We start from the raw sequence: 23,032 nt of genomic DNA on the forward strand, positions 1-23,032 counted from the left end.
TAGTGTGTTTGAAATGTCCAGTCGATTGCGCAATTTGGTCTTAGTTGCAGTCATTGCCGAAAACCCGGCCTCGCATAGATAGGCCTACGTGGTGTGAAATGGTAGCAACGTTTTCAGCGCTTTACAAGACGATTTATACAGACAGTATCTTCACAAAGTTTAGCGTTTGCAGCCATCTTGAATTTAGTCACGATAAGTCGAGCAACGAGTAAGAATGAACAGCTATGATAAGGGATCAGATTCCAAAAATAATTCAGTGGAAATGCATGGATTCCAGTTGCTGCTACTGGAAGAAACTGGAATCCATGCATTTCCACTTGGATAGCCAGATTTTGGAGTGCAGGGGACAAGTCGAGATGGGCTATGAGACATACGTTCACACTCGGTATCATGTTTCAATACACTTTAGGTCAATATCACACCGGAATTCTCCTTTAATTCAAGTTATATAATGATTGCGCAGCAGTTGGGAAACCTGCGTTTAGTTTTTTTTTTGTCCCACGTCAGCATTCACCCAAAAATTAGGCTATATGACTCAACATTGAAAATAATTAAGGATTTTCCACTACAAATTCTGTTACAGCCGTTCGTCACATAAATGCCTAATTGAAGCTCTCCCAAGCAAAAAATGCAGGCTTAGAATTTTTCTAAGAAACTCTTTAACGTCTTCATCAACGGACCAAAACAATTAGCCTAAGACCTAGTCCTATAGGCTACAATGTGCAGAAAATATTCACAAAATATATTCATAAAACTAAAACAGGAACCTAACAAGCCTAGCTGGGCTTAAAAAAGAAGGCTAAAAGGTGCCGACTGTTGGTCAAAATAAGCTGGTAGCCTAACACAGAAGATAAACACAAAAGATAGCAGTGCATGCTGCATAGGCCCAATTGCATTCAATTTTGTAAGAAAAGAAAATAGGCTACAGTAGCCTAGGCCTACTCTTTTTTAGCTTTCCTCGCGCTGTGGAGAAATAATATTGCGTCAACTGTCTCTGGGTTGAGGCGGTTTCTTCTAGCCTCGATGACACGGCCTGCAGAGCTGAATGTGCGCTCACTGGCTGCACTTGAAGCTGGAATGCAGAGGATCCTCCTTGCCAATGCACGGAGCCTCGGGAAGGTGTGCGCCTGTCTCTCCCAAAATTCAAGCAACCGGTCCTCATCACAGTCATCCGGTGTAAAGTGCGCTGCATGGTACCTCTCCAATTCATCCTGTAGGCCTACATCAGCACAGGAATCATCGGCCCATTCTGCAAAGTCCACTCTGGGTCTTTTCTCTCTCTGACTTCCAGTGACGTCTATGGAAGACATAATAGCCAACCTTTGTCAATAATGTAATTTACAAGCCTCAAATTCAAATACCCCATTCATCAATAATAACGCAGCCACTTACCCTCGCCTGTAGATCTTTGTGGTGCTGAAGTGCTCGTAGTCGGAATCTCAGGAGAGTCCGCTGCTTCATAAGAGACAGGGTGAATGAGGTCACCAATGATGCTGTGGACATTTGTCCTTTTATTCTCGGTCATCATTCTGAGACTTTTGAACCGGGGACAGAGGAAGAGTGCGATCTTTTGCGTGTCTGTGATGATTAACTTTTCATGGAGTAGAGCAAATGCCCGGCTACGGAGCAGAACCATATACTCTGGGTCTCCAAAGACTGGTTGGCAGTGTGCACCCAGTTTGTAAAACCACAGCATCACCAAATGCAATGTGGCAGGGCTCTCAAGTTTTGAGGACGGGCTAGAGTGACATCCCCCCCCCCCCCGTCCGAGGGTTAAAGTGGTGGCTGGTCAGACGGGTTGCGAGAATGGGGGTGTAATTAGTAATACTACAACATTTTGTTGCTGTTAATAATATGCCTTCAGATGTTCCAGTGTAACAGAGGTCGTTTCGTCCGCTGCTCACCGCCCTCAAACCCGCCACCTCAACACACACCGGCATGGGAGTCGAGCGCTCTAACTACTGAGCTAAAAGCCCAAGCTTCCAACTCAGCGGTTAGAGCCGTTCTTAAGGTTAGGGGAGTGAGGATTTACACACGCAACTAGCATCACCAGCTAGCATACACCAGACCCAGGTCGGTTACCAGTTGATCCAATATTAGTTGTGCAGAAATATAGCCCATCTTATACACACCAATTGAATTGAAATAGAAATGTGTAGATATAATAGATAATAGAATAATAGATTTGTATTTTTTTTAATTATTCCATATTTAGTGTTACCTTTCATTTGAGGCCAAGATTATGCTTATAAGGGGTTCATATGCAGCAAGCATTTGATTGCCAGTATGCATTTTGGATAACCCAAAGTCCTATGGGAGTTTTCATAGGGCATTTTACAAAATACATGAGCATACCTTGGCAAATAATGGTCTAAAGTACTCATGTTGTCATTCTATATTGATCTACTTTTGCACACAGCACGACAAGACCTAATGCTAGGACTCAAGTCATATCAAGTCAAGACCTAGAGGGCTGAAATGTGGTCAGTTCAAAGATGCTTGTTATCCGGTAGAAAAAGAATAATCTAGCCTTTGTAACTTTGTGTCAGTACATCACACAGTTATTCTAATTGTTTTCCGACAGTGCCTCAGCTTTCCAAAAGAGAGCAGGCATTTGATTATTGGCTAAAGTATGTAGGAGCAATGCCCTCCTCAGTCAAAATGGGGCAAAAGTATAATTTATAATTGCTCAGATTTGCAAAAGAAAAGATTTGACACATGGCACTAACAAATCAATAATGGGCCTTTTCACCACCTCTGAGCATCCACTAACCTGGACCTTTTAGGGGGCTTTCCTCTCAGGGTGAATGAGAGGATGCTTAATTGCTTTTTATACCTGACATTTTTGAATACAGATGCAATGATTAATGTATCCATGGCCAGGATATAATTATATAATATGACATGATTTTAAAAGTGACCTATAACAATAGGCTATGCAATACACTTTAATTTGATTAAGCCTATTTGGAGAGAGAGATGTTTAGAATGTGACAATATGTCAGTCATCGTGTGAACGAAAGTATGACTAGGCATAGGCTACTTGTTCTGAGCAAGTGTTGTCAATGAACAGGCTGTGAAACTGTTGTCTAAGTTACAGACAGTCATGAACAACTGATGCTAATTATCTGGGAAACATTCTCTATAGCAGCAGTCACATTGTCATTGTTTGTGTCAAACAAGTTGTGGATTTGTTGTAACATTAAAAGATGACTTACTCTGTGCTGAAACCATGAACTGATGCTCGAAGCTCCAAGGTGAACGAAACTTGGATGAAGTAACAGGTTAACGTTCAATAATACACGTTTTTCATTGGTTGTTGCGTTAACTCTTACCAGATACAGCAGAGCTATTTTTGATTGGCTATTGTGTAGCCCTCTCGTTATTTCTTATTGGCTGATAAGTGGCAGGCTCAACTCCAGGACAGACGCGCTTGATTCCTGCCGGTTCCATAGTGAGAGCGGCGCGGCCAGAGACAATTTGGGCGCTGCGGCAGCATATTAAATATATAAATAGTTTTTCTGCGTGAGAAATACAATGTGTGGCGGGAGAGCGTGACAAAAGACTGAAATGAGTGACTATCACGCTCAATGCGTGACACTTGAGAGCCCTGATGTGGGGTAGTCCTCTCCCTGGAACTGCTCGGATGCTTTCTTGAAAGGTTCCAAAAAATCTATCACGGACGTGAGCGTGTTTTGATAAACACCTTCCATACGCTCAGACTGTCCCCTGCTTTCAAGTAACTCGTAAATGTCCCTATATTGCTTACTCACGGATTTCAGCATGTCTATTTTACTATTCCAGCGAGTCTCACATTCTTGAACTAAGGCATATGGTAGAGTTGTGGTCGCACTGTAGCCTGGGTGTTCCCATGCTGCCTTGCGCGCAATTTGATTCACGCTGCTAAGGCAGCCTGGAGACCATGGAGCAAATTTTCGCCTGAGATAGGGAACCAATCACAGAACAGGGGGGAAAGCAAGACGATGATGAGCTATGCACAGACGCATTTGATAGACATCCGTGGCACCCAATAAACGGATCTGGGCATTTTTTTTCAAATACGAGAAAATGAACGTTTGGTTCCCAGACCACGTCTCATTGAGAAGTGGTGGCGCTAGCCAGGCTAGTCGCACTGGCCTTTTTCAGGTATTTGACAATGCCCTTACACGCGTCCATCATCTCCGTGACCTCTTTAATGTCAGATCCACTGAATGTATGTTTCAGGACTGTGTTCAGAACGTGGACTGAGCATGGAATCCAGTGATAATTTTTGAGGGCGGCTTTTATGTTAGAACCCTGGTCACTCACGAGCACCACTTGATCAAATGAGATTCCATATGAAGATAGCTCGTCATTAATCTGTTTGTGGATGTTGATTGCTGTTTTGGGCATTGTGGAATCAAATTCCACTGTGCACATAACACGACTTGCCAGCTTCCAATCTTCTTTTAGCTCGATCACACACAGCCTGTCTATGTGGAATGACTGCATTTGCGTCGACTGATCCATAACGTGCTCCAGTGTTGATGAGACCCTGGGCCACTGTAGTAAAACCTTCCCCCGAAACAATATCAAAGGGTCGCAGGTCTGTACAACAGAAGTCCACGCAATCATCCACAAATTTGCTCTTAACTTGGAGTGGAATTTTCTTATTGTCAGCGCGCATTAAGGCATCTATGGTTTGAGGTCTGGGTGATGTTACTCTATTAGGCTGGGAAGGCTAACCCTACCGCATTTATGTCGAGCCAGTTTTGTGGCTATCAAATGTGTAAATTGTATCGCATGAAGAGCACATGACAAAGCCAGCACTCACGTCGTCCTCTTTAACCACCTCTGCAAACGATTCCCACACTTTGCTCTTTCTATTGGTGTGTTTTTGGAGTTTCCACTCCCCAGTCTTCAGCTTCTCCCTTACCGCCACTTTTAGCTTTGACTGGCAATGCTGCAACCAATGATAGCCTATATTTGAAAAGCAATTATGAGTTTAATATTGATGTTAGCCTTCTCGTGATACTTTAAGTATTTTTAAAAATATATATATTTAATCAATTTGAACGGACCCGCCCGCAAATGACCCGAATATCTTATAATATTTAATATTTTTACAATATTTTTTTATGACTCGTAACCACACAACACTGGTTCTCATATCTGTGCAGGAGGAAAGCTACCATTATGTTAATATTCTGAGTTTGAGCTCAAGAGTTGTTTTAGAAACTTTTTTTAGTTTTACAAATGGCATATTAGTGAATAAAATATATGTCCTGGTCTCTATATTTGTTCTTCAGTGTCAGATTTACATTGCTATTGAAATTAAATAAATTAGTCTAGGTTACAGTATGTCAAAAAAAATAGAACACATACACACACAGTGTGCGGAATGTGCTTTGAGGATGTCACTAACACTTTTTCACCATTTTAGGGTACAGTGTACGTCCCGTGGATCCCAGACTCCAACCCATAAAACTAGTAGATGAAGACAACTGCAAGGTAACATTTTTCATCATCTTTGTTTCCTATGTGCAAACCCATTTGCTGTGTAAAATTAGCCAGGGAATACCCATACAAACCTTTGGCAAATTTGGAATTTGCTCTGCAAGTCCGTCTGGCCGAGAGGCCATTGAAGTCCATTTCCGATCACTCAACATCACCACGAGATACGAGAGGCGCAGGGCCAAGTCAAGTCTGTTTTATTCATGCTTTACAAGACAAGCAAGTCTATTCTATTCTATTCTATTCACTGCATCCTCCAACCTAAGAGGAGAGGGAACATCTTGTCTGAGCGTTGTGTTACACTTTACCGCTTGCTAGGCCGATGCCTGAGGCACCCCCATCGAAAAACTGTTGGTAGCATCGGCTAACTAGCGCCAGATTTCTGAGTGCAGGGGACAAGCCGAGATGAGCTATACGTTCACACTCGGTATCATATTTCAACACACTTTAGGGCCATCACACCAGAATTCTCCTTTAAATCCTGCATAAATGGGTCAGAACAATGGCAGATAGGGGGAGGCAAAACCAAGAGTTCAAGCAGAGGTACTGACAATAACTTATCTGTTACATTAAAATGTTTGTGTTTCAGTTATTGTATGTCCACGAACTTCCAGAGACGATTTCTCCTCCAGAGCATCCAGCAGTGCTATCATAACAGAGAAAAATGGATGAAATCCTGTACACATAGTGGTTATACAAAGCATTCATATTCACTGATATAATATTACTTTTTATGTTAGCCTATTTGCTCTTCAAACAAAATGAACTTGAATGATACAGATGTATGTTGTAACCATATACTGCAAAGCCTGCAAAGAGGCAGGTGATCGGATATGTTTTTAAAAATATATTTTTTATTTTATTAAAGGAGGACTATGCAGTTCAGGGTAGCTGTCTGCTAACATGTTTGGGGCAGCATATTACTGTATTTGTCCACTTCCTTTTCCCTCACATAATTATACAAATGGCCAAGTGGGGCAAAGATGACTGCTAAAGGCTGCACACAGAATGAATCATCGAAATTGATTGACACCTTAAAGAGACAAATTACTCTGCATGGTCTGCATACAGTATGCTCAACACATTGGCTGTGTCTCACACCTTACTTCCATAATGCCCACTCTTTTTAATAGTTAGTATTGTCCCAAAAGGAACACTTATATCAAAACACTTACTGGAAGTGGCACCCGTTTAGTGTGAGTAGTGTGTTATCTGCACTATCATTGAGTCATCATTGAGTACTAATGGTCTAATCCGATTCAATGATGCTAGGCTGGAGCTAAAAGTGGTATTGCCAGAGAACGCCTGGATGAACTTGAGAAAGGTAAAAATCAGTGTAATTCTCCAAATGGTGAAATATCCCTTTAGCAAGCAAGGTGTAGTTAGACTTTAGACTTTCTACTTTGATATCATTTAAAATTAGGACCATAAGAGGCAAGAGCATACAGAATGATTTTTTTAATTCATTGCTTGATTTATTACAAAATCATTGTAGATTTAATGATTGTTAACTACATTGCCTTGGTTAACTGTATATATATTTAGTCAAAGCAATGTATCTAGTTCTTTCTTCATGACATTGTTTATCTTGACCATAGGAAGATGTGGAAAAATTAAGCTAATATCCATAGTGACTTGTACAGACATATATGTATAGTACAGTCTATAATAAAAACCTATTGATAAGAACCATACACCTCCTAGTAGCCTACTAAACTATTTTACTTAGTTAGCTTTCAAGGAACTCAGATGTTGGAAATGCTTTTGTATTATTTTGTGTTTGATTCACTGTTTTTATTTTACTAAATTCTGTTCAACCTGTTTTACAACTTGTATGTGGACAATAAAAACAATTGGTCAACTCCAACCACTGTCTTCTCTATCTTTATTTATTGATGTGTTTATCTGACACTTTTACCTAAAGGGACTTACATAGACCAATTTGCCTTATTCAGGCGGAAGCCATTGCAAACCAAAACGAGGCTACAGGGTACACAAACCATAGGATTGTTGTGTTCTATGCATTCGCCAGTAGGTATAGTTATGTGGGGCATTTTTGGTTGCTTTAAACTAAAAACAGCATTTAAATAACTGGCATCATCATTCTGACAAAACCATTCTTCCTTCATTCCTCCCCATTGGTATTTCTAGACAAATTAAACTAAAAACCTCTAAATAGCACCTTTACTACTTTAGCAGAAGCCTACCCTCTTCCTGGTCACTTTTTTCCTTCCTCTTTTGAACTTTTGTTTGTTTTGGTGTTTGCTGAAGGACACTTCCTCCTTGTTGGTATTCTGCTTTTATCTGCATGGAAACTATTGCATAATAAGTGAAATGTTGCTAAATCTCCAAATGCATGCACAGAAGACCCAAAGCACTATGTCTATAACATTGAGATTTGTAAGTCAAGAAGTCCAGTGTCCAGCCAGCCCGGTTGACTTCTGGTTTAAACTGGTGAATTAGCTTTTCTGCTAATAGATGTGGCTGCATAGTATCAAAACAACAGGAAATAGTAAGGACAGAGAGGGTTGAAACGAGAAATCAAACATCTTTGGTAGAGCTGTGCGAAGTCACCTCTGGAATACATACAGTAAGCACTGGTGCTCCCCATGGGATGTGTTCTCTCACTACTGAACTTCTCTCTACACTGGTGACTGCAGCTCAAAAGACTCAGCTGTGAAACTCCTGAAATTGCAGAAGACACTATGGTCACTAGACTCATCCAAGATGGCGACGAGTTTGCATGTCAGGAGCTACAGAACCTCCCATACCAGAGCAACCAAAACACAGAAACAGCTTCTGTCCTATTGTCACCACCCTTAAAGCTGACCAGTATGCCATATAATTATACCTATATTTACATAGAAACTCATTCAGAAATTCACACCTCTCATTTTATATGAATGGCACTATACCACGTCACCTTATATCTCTTATCATCTGTATATTGCTTGTTTATTGTGTCAATATATAATGGGTCCTATTTTAGCAATCAAAATGCTGAAGTGTAATGCCCATGAATAAGAGTGACATCTACCATACCCTGGCCTAGAGCCGTGATATACCTGGGGTCCGTGGAGGTACTGCAGGGGGTCCGCCAAATTATTTAATCTGAAGATTTTTTTTTTCCTCTTCCAGAAATTGGAAACGTCCTACATAAACATAACACAAACAGAATATAGAAAAGATGCTTTCTATTCGTTGATAAAATAACATATAGGCTACCTATGAGTCTTTGTGCAATCATGTGATCACCGTGGGTACATGTCATGTGCAGCATTTAGCTGTCTTGCGTCAAAACATGTGACCTCCATCTGCCCCAGAATCTGTGCCACTCACCAGGGTCAGACCTCTTACTAGGTACGCTATGAGATATTGCATCCATACTCAAGCTTAAAGGAATTATCCGGAGTAAAATGCACTTTAGATCAATTTACGGATGATTGGGAGTACACACATTGAGTTGACATCAAAATCATGTCATTCGGATATGTTTTGAGAAAGTTCGATTTTACCGTTTTTAGTCAAAACTCGTTAGCGTGGAAGTGAGAAGGGCATATTATTTCGCCGCTACAAAACGCTATTTTTATACCTCTTCTACAGTTCCAAACAACATTACACTTACATGGTAGTGAGTAGAGGGTCCCTAAAGCGAAAGTCCGTAGGAGTCGATTGCCAAGTGTGGAGTAACACGCTCTGGAAATTCACAATTTCGTCGCGGTTTAAAAAAAAAAAAAAAAAACATAGTCCAGTATTTCTTTTGAAATTGAAATGAAGTCGTATGGACTGGACTAATGTTTTTTTTTTTTTTTTTTTAACGGCGACGAAATTGTGAATTTCGGCAATCGACTCCTACGGACTTTCCCCTAAAGATGGCAGCAAAGATGGCAACATTTCCGGAAAGGTACTGGCTTGATGAAATTCATTCTGGACTCTCTATCCGACCACATAAAGACCTCGGGATACTTCGGATTTAACATTCATGCAAAGTGTCCCTGTCACTGCAATAGGACATTGGGATTGATATTTGTTTCCCGCTTCCAGCAGGAACCTACTCTTCCAAGGAGGTTTCTTATCCAAGTACTAACTAAGCCTGCTTAGCTTCAGTAATTCAACAAAGTTAGGGTATCTGCTGGTCTGGCTGCTGGCTAAAAACAAAAGGTGAAAGGCATATAAGATTCTAACTGTCTCACTAAATTGCATTATGCACACTCAATTCTCACTGGTATCTGCTAGACAAGTACCAAAACATGATTAGTTCATAGATTTCACATGTAAAATACAGTTTTGTGAACTTTCGTTCATGGGGGGCCTTACAATAAAATAATTTATGTGTACATTTAGTGACCATACACCAACAAGGATTCCCGGGACTCTGAAAGACCGGGGTACACGTAACTTGGTGGGCATGTAACCCCACATGGATATCATGGAACCATCGTTTTTCGTTTTGATCTGTAGCCCCCCTGCTGGACTGGACCCCCCGAAAGGAGGGTAGGGCAGACACAGTTTTCTGTGAATATCTTGAGAACCGTAGGGCCTAGGATGACCATTTTTTTCCGTATGTTTGCCACCAGGGGTCATGTTAACCCATTCCATGTGCACACATGTGCATAAACAGATACACACGCACACACATACATTCACAGTAGTCATACGTATGACACATACAGTGTACTCACACAGTAGACATATGTACGCATGCATGCACATGCACAAACACACATACACAGGCAAACACACAAGCACGCACACACACATAAACATAAACGTGTACACGCACACAATTCAAGAATTTCTCAGAATTATGAACAGGCAAGATGGGGGTGGGTTTGTATAAAATGAATTTTACATGTGAAATCTATGAACTAATCATGTTTTGGTACTTGTTGTCTAGCAGATACCAGTGAGAATTGAGTGTGGATAATGCAATTTAGCGAGACAGTTAGAATCATATACTGTAGGCCTTTCAGCGTGATTTATTTTTGTGGAAAAAATGTGCTGGACTGGGCGGCGGTCATATTTTGTACCGCTCTGCGGTACATCTAGTTTATAGGTAATTTTGTGTGTTTCAAACTAAAAAGTCACCACATGCCACTTTTAAACAACTATGCTTAGAAAATGCTGATTAATTTGTTATAGGATAAGATTAACCCTAACCACTTCTTGCTGTTGATAGTGCATCAAGAAGATTCAAGAAAGGTTTTGCAACATTTCACGTTTATGCAATACTTTCCATGTTAAAGCAGAATAGAAGGATGGTGCGTTAGCAGCATAAATTGTGTTTATCAAGCTCAACCTAGATGTGGGCTAGATGTGCTAAAAAGAGGGAAGGAAAAACAAACAGGAAGAGGGTAGGCTGCTTAGTAGTCTACTTATGGAGCCCACACAGTGGATCTCAACAGAGGACCAGAGCCACGGGTTTGAACTGTGTGAATGACTTTGCTTAGCGCACGGCCCATTGGATGAATCGGTGAGTACAGGATTCTGTAGGATGAATAGTGCAGTTGTCTGCACTATTACGAAACAGTTTGGGTCATGTGGTTAACAGGAATACAGGCATGAATACTATTGATTGCCGGTCAATGATCAACAGTGATGGGGGTAAAGTAAACAATGTCAGGAATACTTTGTTTGAACTGATCAGTGGAAGGCAACTATCCCCTTCATGAATATGGCAAATGCAAAGTTATCCATGATGCAATGGTTTCCATGATCAATTATTTTCATTGATATAATAATAGTAACATCATAACAGTTGTCAACATTCTTGATATTATGAACACTCTCATCTTAAATTTTGCAGCACATACCTTGTCTGAATACATCTTGCACAATAGTTATTTGTTACTCAATGCTATTGCCATTGCCTCATTCACCACTGTTCCCCTTCAATGTCCAAGATGACTTGCCTTTAAATGTTGCCCAAGATGTTGCAAAATCTATCAACAGACAGCGTTCAGGGCAAGAGCCTCATCAGAACATGTCTCTGTCACCGCCCTAAAATACAAAGCCACACAAGACCCATCTAACCTTAACATTTATTTTTATATATTGATACAGAGGTAGTTCTGATCTAAACCATGTGAACTAACTTAGTTAGTCATGCAAGCACCAAAACCAGAAACGGCACAACTGGCACTGATAAAAGCATGTATGTTAAATTTAAATAGTGTCATTTGACAATATAATCAGAAATGCCAAGCTGTGTGTTATGTTTTTGTCTGGAGTCCAACTGTTGAAGTGCAATGCAATGTAAATTACATCTCACAGTTATTGGTCCTTAAAACATTTCCTATTCACATTTGTTGCTTTCGGGCAACTACAGAGCTGTTTTGGTTATATGACGTATCCCAGCAAAGTATACTCTTTACAGACACATCAGGACAAGCAGTCAATTATTAACACAGAATCCACTGCTAAATCTTGCCGTCAGACTGGGAGAGGGGGAGGTCTGCAAGATAATTTCACTGGACCGACCAGCATCTAAAATGCAAGCTGTGTTTCTATCCTTTGTCCTGTTCATGTGCCTATGCTCTTTAGGAAAATGTCAAAAAAGAAGTAAGTAATTGGCCAGACATTTTGGTATTGTTATATCTACTTATTACAACTATACATAATGAATGAATATATAGTGTACAAAATTATAATGCTTATTTTATTTTTTTCTAAAATGTAATGCTTTTGAAAGCTCTGCTGATAATTCAGCAGAGACGAGACTTTCTTATTTTGACAATGTGGAGGTGAAATCTTTGCACTTTGTATAGACTGTGAAAAAATCTCAATTGAGGAGAAAAGACCAGCTAATTTGGATTTATCAAGTCTTGAACCCAGCTACGAACATGGCCAATCAGTACGATTACGTTGTGAGCCTGGTTATACTGGATTACAACGGGCCAATTGCAATGATGGACATTGGACTGTTACAGGAAGAAAATGTCAGAGTGAGTATGCTGTATTGATACAACTAGAAGTTTGAATTTGATAAGGATAAGTAATCAGCCAATTAAAGCAGCAAGTTATGCATGCTTATTTGGTCAAACCATTATAATCTAGGCATTATAACCACTTTCATCCATCCTCATGATCTTTTTTTCTTTTTTAGAAAAACCATGTGGTCACCCAGGAGATACACCAAATGGAGATTTTGAGTTGGCCAGCGGAGATGACTTTGTATTTGGAGCTGTAGTTCAGTACATGTGCAAAACTGGGTAACTGTTCCAGGTTTCATCATGCACTTTTAGGTCTCTACTTACCTCTGCAGAATTTTCATCCTGGATCTTCAATTTATAATTTGATATATATTACAGTAAATGATCAACCCTGTCAGTTAAAGGTTTGGACTAACAAATGATCTTTTTGATAGAGTGATAGGTTAAAATGTGTTGTAAATTTTTAGTACAGTTGGCTGAATTGACTCCCTCCAATTAAAATGAATGAGAACAATATTTGAAACCTCACTATAACCGAAATAGGATTTCTGATGTCAGGAAAGCATTTTAACAAGTAAAATATAATTTTTGAAAACAAGAATACACATTATATGACTAGTTACAATTGAATCAAAACTATTTTCATTTTTTTGTGTATTTGAATGTGGTCTTGTCCAAAATGTTCTTTTGTAGCTATCGCATGATGAGCAGAAACAGTCAGCGGAGTTGTGTGGCCAGTGGTTGGGACAATGACGTTCCTGTCTGTGAAGGTGTGGTACAGTAGCTCTGAACTATAAATTCCATTCCTACATTTTGGAAGGGTCTGTTCACTTACAGTAGTAGTTTGACCACAGCTGTTGTCTCCACTTGCCATGTCTGCTCAGAAATGCTTTTATAACATAATGTAGTATAGTAGAATGTTAAATTTCACAAATCCTGCCTGGCTCTGTGTACCAAAGACCAAAGCCTGCCTTGGACAGTTGAGAAGAGTAACTGAAACTTAATGTGGATCAATTATTGATAAAGAGCTGGTAAAAACATGAAAATATCATTTTTTTTTCTATCTTTCAGAGGTAAAATGTCCAATAATACAAGTGGCTGATAATGTGCAGGCATCAGGCAATGTTGAAGACGGGGGCTATGGAGATGTCATTCATTTTGAGTGCCAGTCGCCAGACTTGCAGTTAAATGGACCTGGAGAAATACATTGCACTGATGAAGGAAAATGGAGTGGTGATATTCCAGCATGTAAAGGTACGAATTTGGACACTGTAAATGAAACATGGAAAGTCATGTCAGCACAGCAAACAAAAGTTGAATGAGTGCAGTACTTGTCCTGTACCCAATAAGGAACACTTTCTATGAAGGTTGTATTTATAACGCCCTATGAATGCATTCATAATGTTTTATAAGGTGTCTATAAAGCATTGTAATGCTCATTATTACCATCTATGTATTCACAAGTCGTCATAACCAACTTCATGATGCATTATGACAGCTAATTATGAATGTTTATCATTTTAATCTGAATAATGCATTATAAATATGTCAAGATCTGCCTACTCACTTGTCAGTTTTATGATGCATCATAACTACTTTGCTTTGCTAAATGCGTATAGTGATGCATAAAGAGTTTTGACTTCTACTGTAGTCCTATATATCTATAGCTATAAGTATATGTAATAAAGTTATAATAATTTATTCATCTCCCTATAGCACAAAATTATAAACAGCTGTGCAATATCATAAGTGTTATTTGTCAGCTCTAAGTAAAGTGACAAGAATATAACCCTATTATTAACAGATATAAGTTCACTGAGTAATTAAAGCAACACCAAAATAATGTTTCCAAAATCGTTTCAGTGGTTCATCAACTTGTAACAGGGCAGGGGCGGTTCTAGGGGCGGGGCCACAGGGGCCCGGGCCCCATCTGAAATCTCATTGGCCCCTGACTGGCCCCTGTACCGTCAATCATCAATAAGTGTCAAACTTGTTGAGAACAACGATCAGACGATCAGAGATGCAATTCCATTCCCAAACAACTGGTGGCAGTAATGCACCTATGAAGCTTGAAAGCTAAAGCAAACAGTGAACTGTAAAAGAAACAATACATTTGGCTAACCAGAAATGTCTCTGCTAATGTGAAGAAACGATACATTTGGCTCACGGAAGTATCAGCTAACGTGAAGAACCGATACATTTGGCTAACGAGTTTGTCAATTAAATTACGAAGCAGCAGCAAGCTTGCAGTGAACTGTTAACTGACTTTGTCAGTGAACTGTAAACATTAAATTAACGTTAGGTTACTTGAGTTGAGGTTTGATTGTTTGTTAGCATGCTGATAGATTTCATGTATGGAAAGGTAATGTATGAAGTGTTTGAAATGGTGTTATATGAAATGCAGAGAAATGGACATCCTGTTTGTTTGGGGTCCGAAATTAATAACATTACATGCGCTAGTGCGCCTTACCAAATGTAAATAACGTTCGATTTTTTTTTGCTTGAGGAAAAAGTTTGGCAGCTGCTAACATGAACATGAGAATACATGCCTAATAGCTAACGCTACGTTTTTGTAGTTAATGTGAGCTATCATTGCAAAGTTATTAACCACTATTCTGAGTTTATTTGATTCATGGGCTTCGCATGAATTCTGTCTCAAAGTGTTAGGACAAGGAGAGTTTCATTGAGATAAATTGGTTAAAGGAAAATTCCAATTTTTAGCACTTTAAGGCCCTTTTCTGGTTTGTTTTGGATGAACTAGAGTGGTGGACACCGAAATTTTGATGATTGGTCCTGTCTCGACTTTTCTGACTCATTTTGAATCGCCTTTTCACTTCTCAGGGTGGCTGGCAATGGGCATACTGTAGTAGGCTACTCAAACATGTCATAAAACAACCCTTAATGTTCGTTTTCAAAACTCTGCATCTCACCGAGATTCAGCAATAATCAGTGGCGGTTCTAGGATTTTTCTGAGACAGGGGCCATAAAGGGGCCACATCATACACTGAGGGGCCAAGAACCGGTCAACATCCATACACAGAAAATCCCTTGTTCAGTAAGGCAGAGGCACGTTGTCTACGTGATATGCAGGACTATACGCGGTATACCCAAAGTCCTTTTAGGCAAGTCCCTCCACTCGACGGCCATATTGCAACGCTTTTTGGTCACTCATCAGGCATCCTATTCGGCAGAAATATGCGTGCGCAAGGCTTCACGACACCAATCTTGCTCCAGCGGCGAGTTCACAACACATGATTGGCACGATGTCTTCACAACACCCCATATGATTGGCTCAATGTATTCACATCACACCACATGATTGGCTCAATGTATTCACATGTTGACGTTTTGCCGAGGAAGGGGTGGGATATGTGTAGACAACGCCAATATTGGCGTTACAAACTAGCCCCATGCATTTCTATGGAGGATTTTTTGAGTGCTGTGTCTCCTCATTAGAAAGTCTCTGGTATACCCACTTAAAAAGCATCACCATCTCAGTATACCAACTTAAAACAGACAAGGATAGGTATTAATATTTGGGGTTGATCACAGTATACCCACTACAGCTAACTAGACTACACCACAGCAGTAAGGTGCATACATTTCACCAGTCTTACCTTGTTCAAATACTTGAATGCTAAATGCTAAAAAACAAAAAAGCCAAAACAATTCTTAACAATTTTCCCATTTATTTATAATGTGCATTGAAAACACAATATAAAACTAAAATATAATAGACACTTCAGTGGAAATACATTGATATTTTAAACAGAAATCATACATCATCATACACACATTTTTCGTTCAATTAAACAAGTTTTACTTTAACTGTTTCCCCTTTTGTTGATAAGAGAAACCACTTTCACTGCCAGTTTGCGTGCATTAAAACAAACACACACACACACACACACACAGCATGTGAGCAACAACTACATCATATTTACACAATTATTTTAACTATTTTTACAATGGTCTTATTTGGAATTGTCTTTGAAGCCACCGTCTTGCTTCCAGTTAGAAAAGCCTAATTCTGATTTGAAGACTGGCGATGGGTCATTTGAAAGCGAAAATTACAGAAGGGGTAGCAAAACACTAAAGATGGAATATCTTAAAACTGCTTGGGGTAGTGAGGGGTCCAGCCGCCCCATCAACAGCAGGTTTGGGATTACTGGATCTGGGTCAGCAACATCACTAGACACATATCCCAACGGCTTGGAATTCAGCATCCCCTCTACCTCGATCAACACAGTCCGCAACACCTCCTCTTGTACTGTGTGGACATCTATATGGACTGCACGCGTCATCAGACACTTGAACCGTATCCCCCATCTCTTTTCTGAGCGCCGTCCAATTTTGACAGTGAACGGCCAAAAACAATCCACTCCAGTGGAAAAGAAGGGGGGCTTGAACAAGCACAGCCGTGCTTGTGGTGGGTCCGCCATCTGGGGCACTATCGGCTGTGCTCTCCACCTCTTGCAGTCTGGGCAGGTGTGTTGATGGCGTTTAACAGCTTCACGCCCATGTAGAATCCAAAATCTCCTCCGGATCTCTGCAAAGAGGCGCTCAGAACCTGGGTGTCGCAGATCCTTGTCCAGCATCATGGATAATGAGCTTTGGGATCTTGTGCGCTGGATCTAAGACCACGGGATGGACAGCATCGGCTTCCAGTTGCTGAACGCTGTGGAGCCGTCCCCCAACTCTTATTAATTTTGTGTCCGGATCATATTCAGGGGCAAGTGTAATCAGTCGAAATCAGATGCCAGCAGCTAAATGGGCATAGTCTTCGGGAAAGCTATCCTGCTGTGATTGCCGTAGGACATCCCTTTCTACTTCCAGGTAATCATCTGCAGTCGGACCAGTTTGACTGGAGGCTGCCCCATGGCGGGAGAGAGTAACAGCATGCACCATGTCCCTGAAGTAGTGGAACAGGTCTGGATCTGGGAGTGGGGGCTCTGCAGTTGTTGTGACGTAACTGCAGAATGTGGGCATAGTAACAGCATGCACCATGTCCCTGAAGTAGTGGAACAGGTCTGGATCTGGGAGTGGGGGCTCTGCAGTTGTTGTGACGTAACTGCAGAATGTGGGCATAGTAACAGCATGCACCATGTCCCTGAAGTAGTGGAACAGGTCTGGATCTGGGAGTGGGGGCTCTGCAGTTGTTGTGACGTAACTGCAGAATGTGGGCTTCCGCAGTTCAGCATCTTCCTCCACCACGCCTGCGGAGGGAGTGGAGGGCCAGAATTCTGCTGGTCTTGATAGAAATGCTGGTCCATGCTTCCACCGGCCGTCCTTAGCTATCTCCAGCAATGTTTTACCCCTCGTGATGTCGTCTGCGGTGTTACTGGCAGTATCCACATAACGCCATTCCCTGGCACCTGTCAGTTCCTGTATCTCTGACACTCTTGTGCCAACGAACACCTTGAACCGGCAGGACTCTGACTGGATCCAGGTAAGCACGGTCGTGGCGTCTGTCCAGAGCACAACATCCTGTAGAGGGAGGTGAGCTCCTTTTGGCAGCAGAGCAGCCAGCTGAGCTCCTGTCAGTGCTGCACACAGCTCCAGTCTGGGCATAGATTGTTGCTTCTTAGGTACCACTCTGGATCGTGCAGTGAGGAATGACACTTTAACCCGTCCATGTTGGTCTTCTGTGCGCGACAGAGCCATAGGCTCGCTCAGACGCGTCACAGAAAATGTGGATTGTTCTAGTGCATGCCACACTGTCCATTTGAGAACTCACATAGCAACGGGGGATGGATATTTTCTGCAGGTGTTCCAACTCCCTTTCCCACTCTGTCCACATCTGTAAGGCATCTCCAGGCAGAGCTGGATCATCCCATTCTCTGGGTTTGTTCCACAAGGAGTTTGGCTCTTGTGGTGAATGGAATGAACTCGTTGCTCTCCGATCTCAACTCCTTTGGCAGGTGGCTGATGGTCCCAGGAATGTTGCAGGCCCATTGACGTAGCTCAAACCCCCCCTAAGACAGGAGAGATTGCAGCTTATTTACCAGTAGCTTAGCTTCATGCAGGGAGGGTACACTTCGGAGACAATTGTCCACATAGAAGCACTTGTCTACTGCTATCCGAACGTCTTCCCCTGGCTGGCTATGATCGGAAACATGTTTCTGCAATGCGAATGTCACACAACATGGGCTACAAGTGGTTCCGACCTAAGAACTTGCCACTCAAAGACGTGGGTTTTCCTCCTTCTGTAGGTCTCTCCACAGAAAGCGGAGAACAGCCCTGTCTGGATCTTTGGCAAGCCGCCTCTCCGTGCTGCGGAGATACGTAAGAACAACTTCCTTTGGCGCTTGAAGCTTTGGCAAGTTCTTTACCCGCAGCAACGGGGTGGCATAGCGCTGAATCCCTTCTACATCCATCCGCACAGTTCTCCTCTCAAGCAGGTCGATGGCTTCCTTGTCTTGCTTGGAGCGGGTCACCAGTTTTTCACTTCTGTAGGGCAGAACGTCCATCTGCCAGAGCCTCTCGACGTGCTGGAACAACTCTGCGGAGGGGGATAGAGTAGACACGTGCAAACACTGGCTTTGCTGGAGCTGCTGTTGTACAAACCAGAAGAGTCCAAAAGTCTGGTCTTTACTGCAGCTGGTCCACCAGGGGGCCCCAGGCGCACCAGCTCGATTGGGGTGATAAGATGTGTGTAATCTGAACCAATCAGAATGACTGGGTGGACTTGACTGAATGCTTGCAGTGGCAGTCCCTTCAGGTGTTTGTATTTCCTCTGCAGCATCTTCACCGGGTAGGTATGCTCCGCTAAGCCTAGCTGATCTGCAGTAAACGCTCCACTAATCTTGAAAGTCCTGTGTGGTTGACAGGCAGGAGAGATGGAGAATGTAACAGAGGCCCCATGTATCACTCTCATATCTTGACGCACTGTTCTCAGGGAGAGGTCTTCAGGTTCTCCTTGCAGCTTTAGAGCCTGTGCTGCCTTGGCCAGCAGAATTGTGCGCTCTGAGCCATCGTCCCTTTACATTTCTTGCAAGTAGTCTTGAGACGGCACTGTCCAGCCTGGTGAGCTCTAACACAGCGCCAACACTTCTTGTTGGTCTTCACCCACGAGGTCTTCTGCTCTGTAGTCAACAGACTGAAGTTCGCACACTCGTTCAAATAGTGTTGAGAATTTTAGCAGTACGGACAGTACACCTGTCTGTCCCCTGGCTTATTACTTACTGACGAAGGGGCTTCACTCACAGCTTTCCTGTCAGGCTGATCTGCTCCGTGTAGGATACTGGTGGGCCGGTTTGACTTAGGATCCCGACGCTTGTCTTTCTTTAGGTCTCCATCTGCTTTCCCACTCCCACTGAGGATCTCAAACACAGTCTCCAGCATCTTCAGCTCATACTCTAACCCAGGGGTTCCCAAACCTTTCAACCCGCGACTCCCAAAATAACCGTGCCAGAGACTGGCGATCCCCACTATCCCTGGATGTGACTTTTTCATTTTTAACTAGGTGGCGCTATACATTAAATAAGTGGTAATGGGATGGGTTGACATGCCCCCTTAAGACCAACATACATAAAAAAGGTGGACCACCTAGGCCCTACGGTTCTCGAGATATTCACAGAAAACTGTCTCCGGCCACCTACAGGCCAGTTGGTGTATAGTAACATAAATTAATTTATTGTGTGGCCCCCCATGAACGGAATTCCACGAAACTTGGCGTGCATACAGAGGGTGTCATAATGATCCTACACTTCCAATTTCGTGCAGTTTTGACTATGTTAGGTCACAGATACCTGCGATTACAACACCTCATTTTTACTTTTTTGTGTTTAACTAGGTGGCGCTATACATGAAATGAGTAGTTATGGAATGGGTTGACATGGCCCCTTGAGATCAACATACAAAAAAAATGGTCCTCCTAAACCCTACGGTTCTCGAGATATTCACAGAAAACTGTGTCTGCCCTACCCTCATTTCGGGGGGTCCAGTCCAGCGGGGGGGCTACAGATCAAAACGAAAAACGATGGTTCCATGCTATCTATGTAGGGTTACATGCCCACCAAGTTTCGTGTACCCCGGTCTTTCAGTGTCCCGGGAATCGTTGACGGAAATTTGGGCATGCAAAAAAAAAAGAAAAAATCTGACTAAACCTATATGATGATCGCTGCGCGGCGGTCATAATAATATCCATGTAACATGAGTGCACATTATTGCTGTCGTGCAAACTTAACTTTGAAACATTACTTTAATTTCCATTTTAACAGAAGAATATCTCAGTCAGGGTAATATCCACAAACTGTTGTAAACATATGTACATTGTTGCTGCGCAAATTTTGCCAACTATGTTTCAGCGTTACTCTCATCTAATGAGATGGATGTGCGGAACACAGCAAGTCCATTCTTGGTTTAATTGTGGAGACGGCCACACGGAGATCATCCTCCATATTTAGACGCGATCTGTATTTGTTTTTAATATATGTCAGTGCAGAGAAAGTCTTTTCGCACAGGTATGTGGAGCCAAACAGCGTCAGTACGTTCATCGCGGCCTTGAATAGCTGTGGATATTCCCTGTCGACTGAAATCCAGAACTCAGCAAGCGTCTTGGAATTAAAATCTGTCTTTAAAGTGTGGTCAAGTGACAGCTCTTTTATTTTTTCCAAATTTATTAGATTTATGGAAATCATTTCGCGACCCCCCGGGGGGTCCCGACCCCCACTTTGGGAACCCATCCTCTAACCACTCAGCGAAGTGCAGCAGAGTGGGGATGCGGATGCGCTGAGGGTACAGATATCTTTTAAACTCTGCTCTCATGTCTTGTGGGAGCTTCTGCAGCAATCTTGTCACATGTGACCCACACTGCAGCTCTATCTGGCCACTCTCTCCAAGAGGGTCAAGCATCCCCACTAGCGCTCGTGCTCACAGCGCAAATCTCTTGAAGCCACAGGTGTCATTGGTGCGGATGTTGGGGGCTTCCATCAATTCTGCGATGCGTCTCAGTGCCAGCTGGTGTGATTGACCATAGTGTTCAGTGAGGGATGCCATTGTGTCTGTGTATGGCTGCCTGGAATTGGTATAGGAGTCTGAAATTAAAAGAGCCTCCTCAAACTTTAGGTGATCCACCAGTATCTGGTATTTAAAGCGCAAAGTAAAGTAACAAACTGTCCAGTGCTATGTTTAACCGGGTGAATTCTCTGGGGTCTCCTTTTGTAAAGTGGGGAATGCTGGGCTTGGGTCCACGATACACCCGCTCTTGCTGGTGGTGGAAATCCTTTATGTCTGGTTGGTGACCTGCTGATGCTCTGCCTGACACAGGAATGCTGAACTCTGAATCACAAACTGAGGCTGCGTCTGGCTCACAGTAAGCTGGGGTGGGCACTGGAGGGTGCTGTGGCATATTCCCCATTCTCCTCATGTGCTCTGTGAGCTCCTCCACCAAGGGGCTCCACCACAGATAACTGGGTTACAGGTGCATGGAGGGCAAAAGGGACCATCTCGGCTGCCATTTACGCTTCCTCATGATAGGATTCCATAACATGGACCGTATAATCGTCAAACCAAGCTGGTGGTCTTTTCTCACGTTTAGGCCGGGCATCGGCTGTATGGTTGGACTGGTGGTACATCCTGGTTGATCCACAGCAACTACTCTTCCCGGGTTTCGGCACTAATTTGTTAAGGAGAGTGGCAGTCACTGATCAGTAATAATTAGCAGCCGCTGTGGTGCATTGGATTAAAATGCCGGAGATGATGTACACTCAATGGTTGTATTTATTGCAGGAATGAATGGAGTTGGTGATGAATATTATTGTCTGAGTTTGTGTATGTGAGTGTGTGTGTGGTTCTGGAAATAGACAAATACAGAAATACTTACTACCGTAAAACTTCAAATAATCACCGAGTCCCTAAGAGACGCCTGTCTCTTTTAAACGCCTGGTGTGGCTACAGGTTTGGGTTAAAGGCCGGTCTCCAGTAGAGGCCTGGTCTGTTTTTTTAGTTTCGGGTTGTATTTAATCTTCTAAAAGCCGTCAGATCGTCTGTTTAAAGATTCGCAATGACATGAAACCGTTACAGAAAGGAGGTTACAGCAGTGTGAATTAGATGTTGCAAGCCATCCCAAAGCATTCACCTTGTCTGGTCACAGTTGCAAGGTTTTAGAATGTTGCATCAAGTTGCTGCTCATCTTGGGTGTGATTTGGGCTTAAGTATGGCGCAGACTGCGCACGTAATGATTATGGCATTAAAAGACTGCGGTGAAAAGCTAGAGTTCCAAATTGTATAGCTTTTTTTCCAATATGAACTATGCCTATGTCCGACATTGTCATCGTTCAATTCATCCCTTGTGTTTAAAATTTGCGGATAGGCCGATGGTAAGCGTGTTTTTATGCTGGCAACAAAACCAGAACGATTCGCGAACTACCTTAGACTACCTTAGACTAGGCTATATCAGAGCCCGTCTACGGACATTCTCTGGCTATATACTGAAAAAGGGTTAATGATGTAAAGTCAAGTGCGCTTCTATGGGACTGGTGTGTGCACGCACAGTTTTTATTGATGAGTCGGAGTGGCAAGTGCTGCGCATAGTTGCAGTGGAATGTGGCTGCCCAGGGCATTATAAAACTTCTCACTCTTAGACCTACTCATACACGGCGGTG

The 23,032-nt window shown here is 42.3% G+C and overlaps 2 protein-coding genes across 6 annotated transcripts in view; both read left to right on the forward strand.

Annotated features, from left to right (window-relative positions):
- LOC121678030 (carboxypeptidase N subunit 2-like) overlaps window positions 1-7,366 on the forward strand; it is a 57,958-nt gene extending 50,592 nt beyond the window's left edge. For 2 of the 4 annotated variants that reach the window (XM_042057210.1, XM_042057211.1), the window contains exons 5-6: window positions 5,423-5,490; window positions 6,083-7,366. In XM_042057210.1, the coding sequence (XP_041913144.1) occupies window positions 5,423-5,490; window positions 6,083-6,148 (134 nt within the window). In that variant the 3' untranslated portion in view covers window positions 6,149-7,366. The remainder of the gene's footprint in view (window positions 1-5,422; window positions 5,491-6,082) is intronic. The other 2 variants (XM_042057208.1, XM_042057209.1) reach the window with 1 other exon arrangement.
- Window positions 7,367-10,837: 3,471 nt separating this feature from the next.
- The window catches only part of LOC121678479 (complement factor H-like), a 63,851-nt gene continuing 51,656 nt past the window's right edge, over window positions 10,838-23,032 (forward strand). The window contains exons 1-6 of one of the 2 annotated variants that reach the window (XM_042058079.1): window positions 10,838-10,966; window positions 11,870-12,054; window positions 12,261-12,437; window positions 12,599-12,704; window positions 13,119-13,195; window positions 13,497-13,679. In XM_042058079.1, the coding sequence (XP_041914013.1) occupies window positions 10,959-10,966; window positions 11,870-12,054; window positions 12,261-12,437; window positions 12,599-12,704; window positions 13,119-13,195; window positions 13,497-13,679 (736 nt within the window). In that variant the 5' untranslated portion in view covers window positions 10,838-10,958. The remainder of the gene's footprint in view (window positions 10,967-11,869; window positions 12,055-12,260; window positions 12,438-12,598; window positions 12,705-13,118; window positions 13,196-13,496; window positions 13,680-23,032) is intronic. The other variant, XM_042058080.1, reaches the window with a different exon arrangement.

Source organism: Alosa sapidissima, chromosome 12 (genome assembly GCF_018492685.1).
Source record: "Alosa sapidissima isolate fAloSap1 chromosome 12, fAloSap1.pri, whole genome shotgun sequence".
NCBI classification, from domain to species: domain Eukaryota; kingdom Metazoa; phylum Chordata; class Actinopteri; order Clupeiformes; family Clupeidae; genus Alosa; species Alosa sapidissima.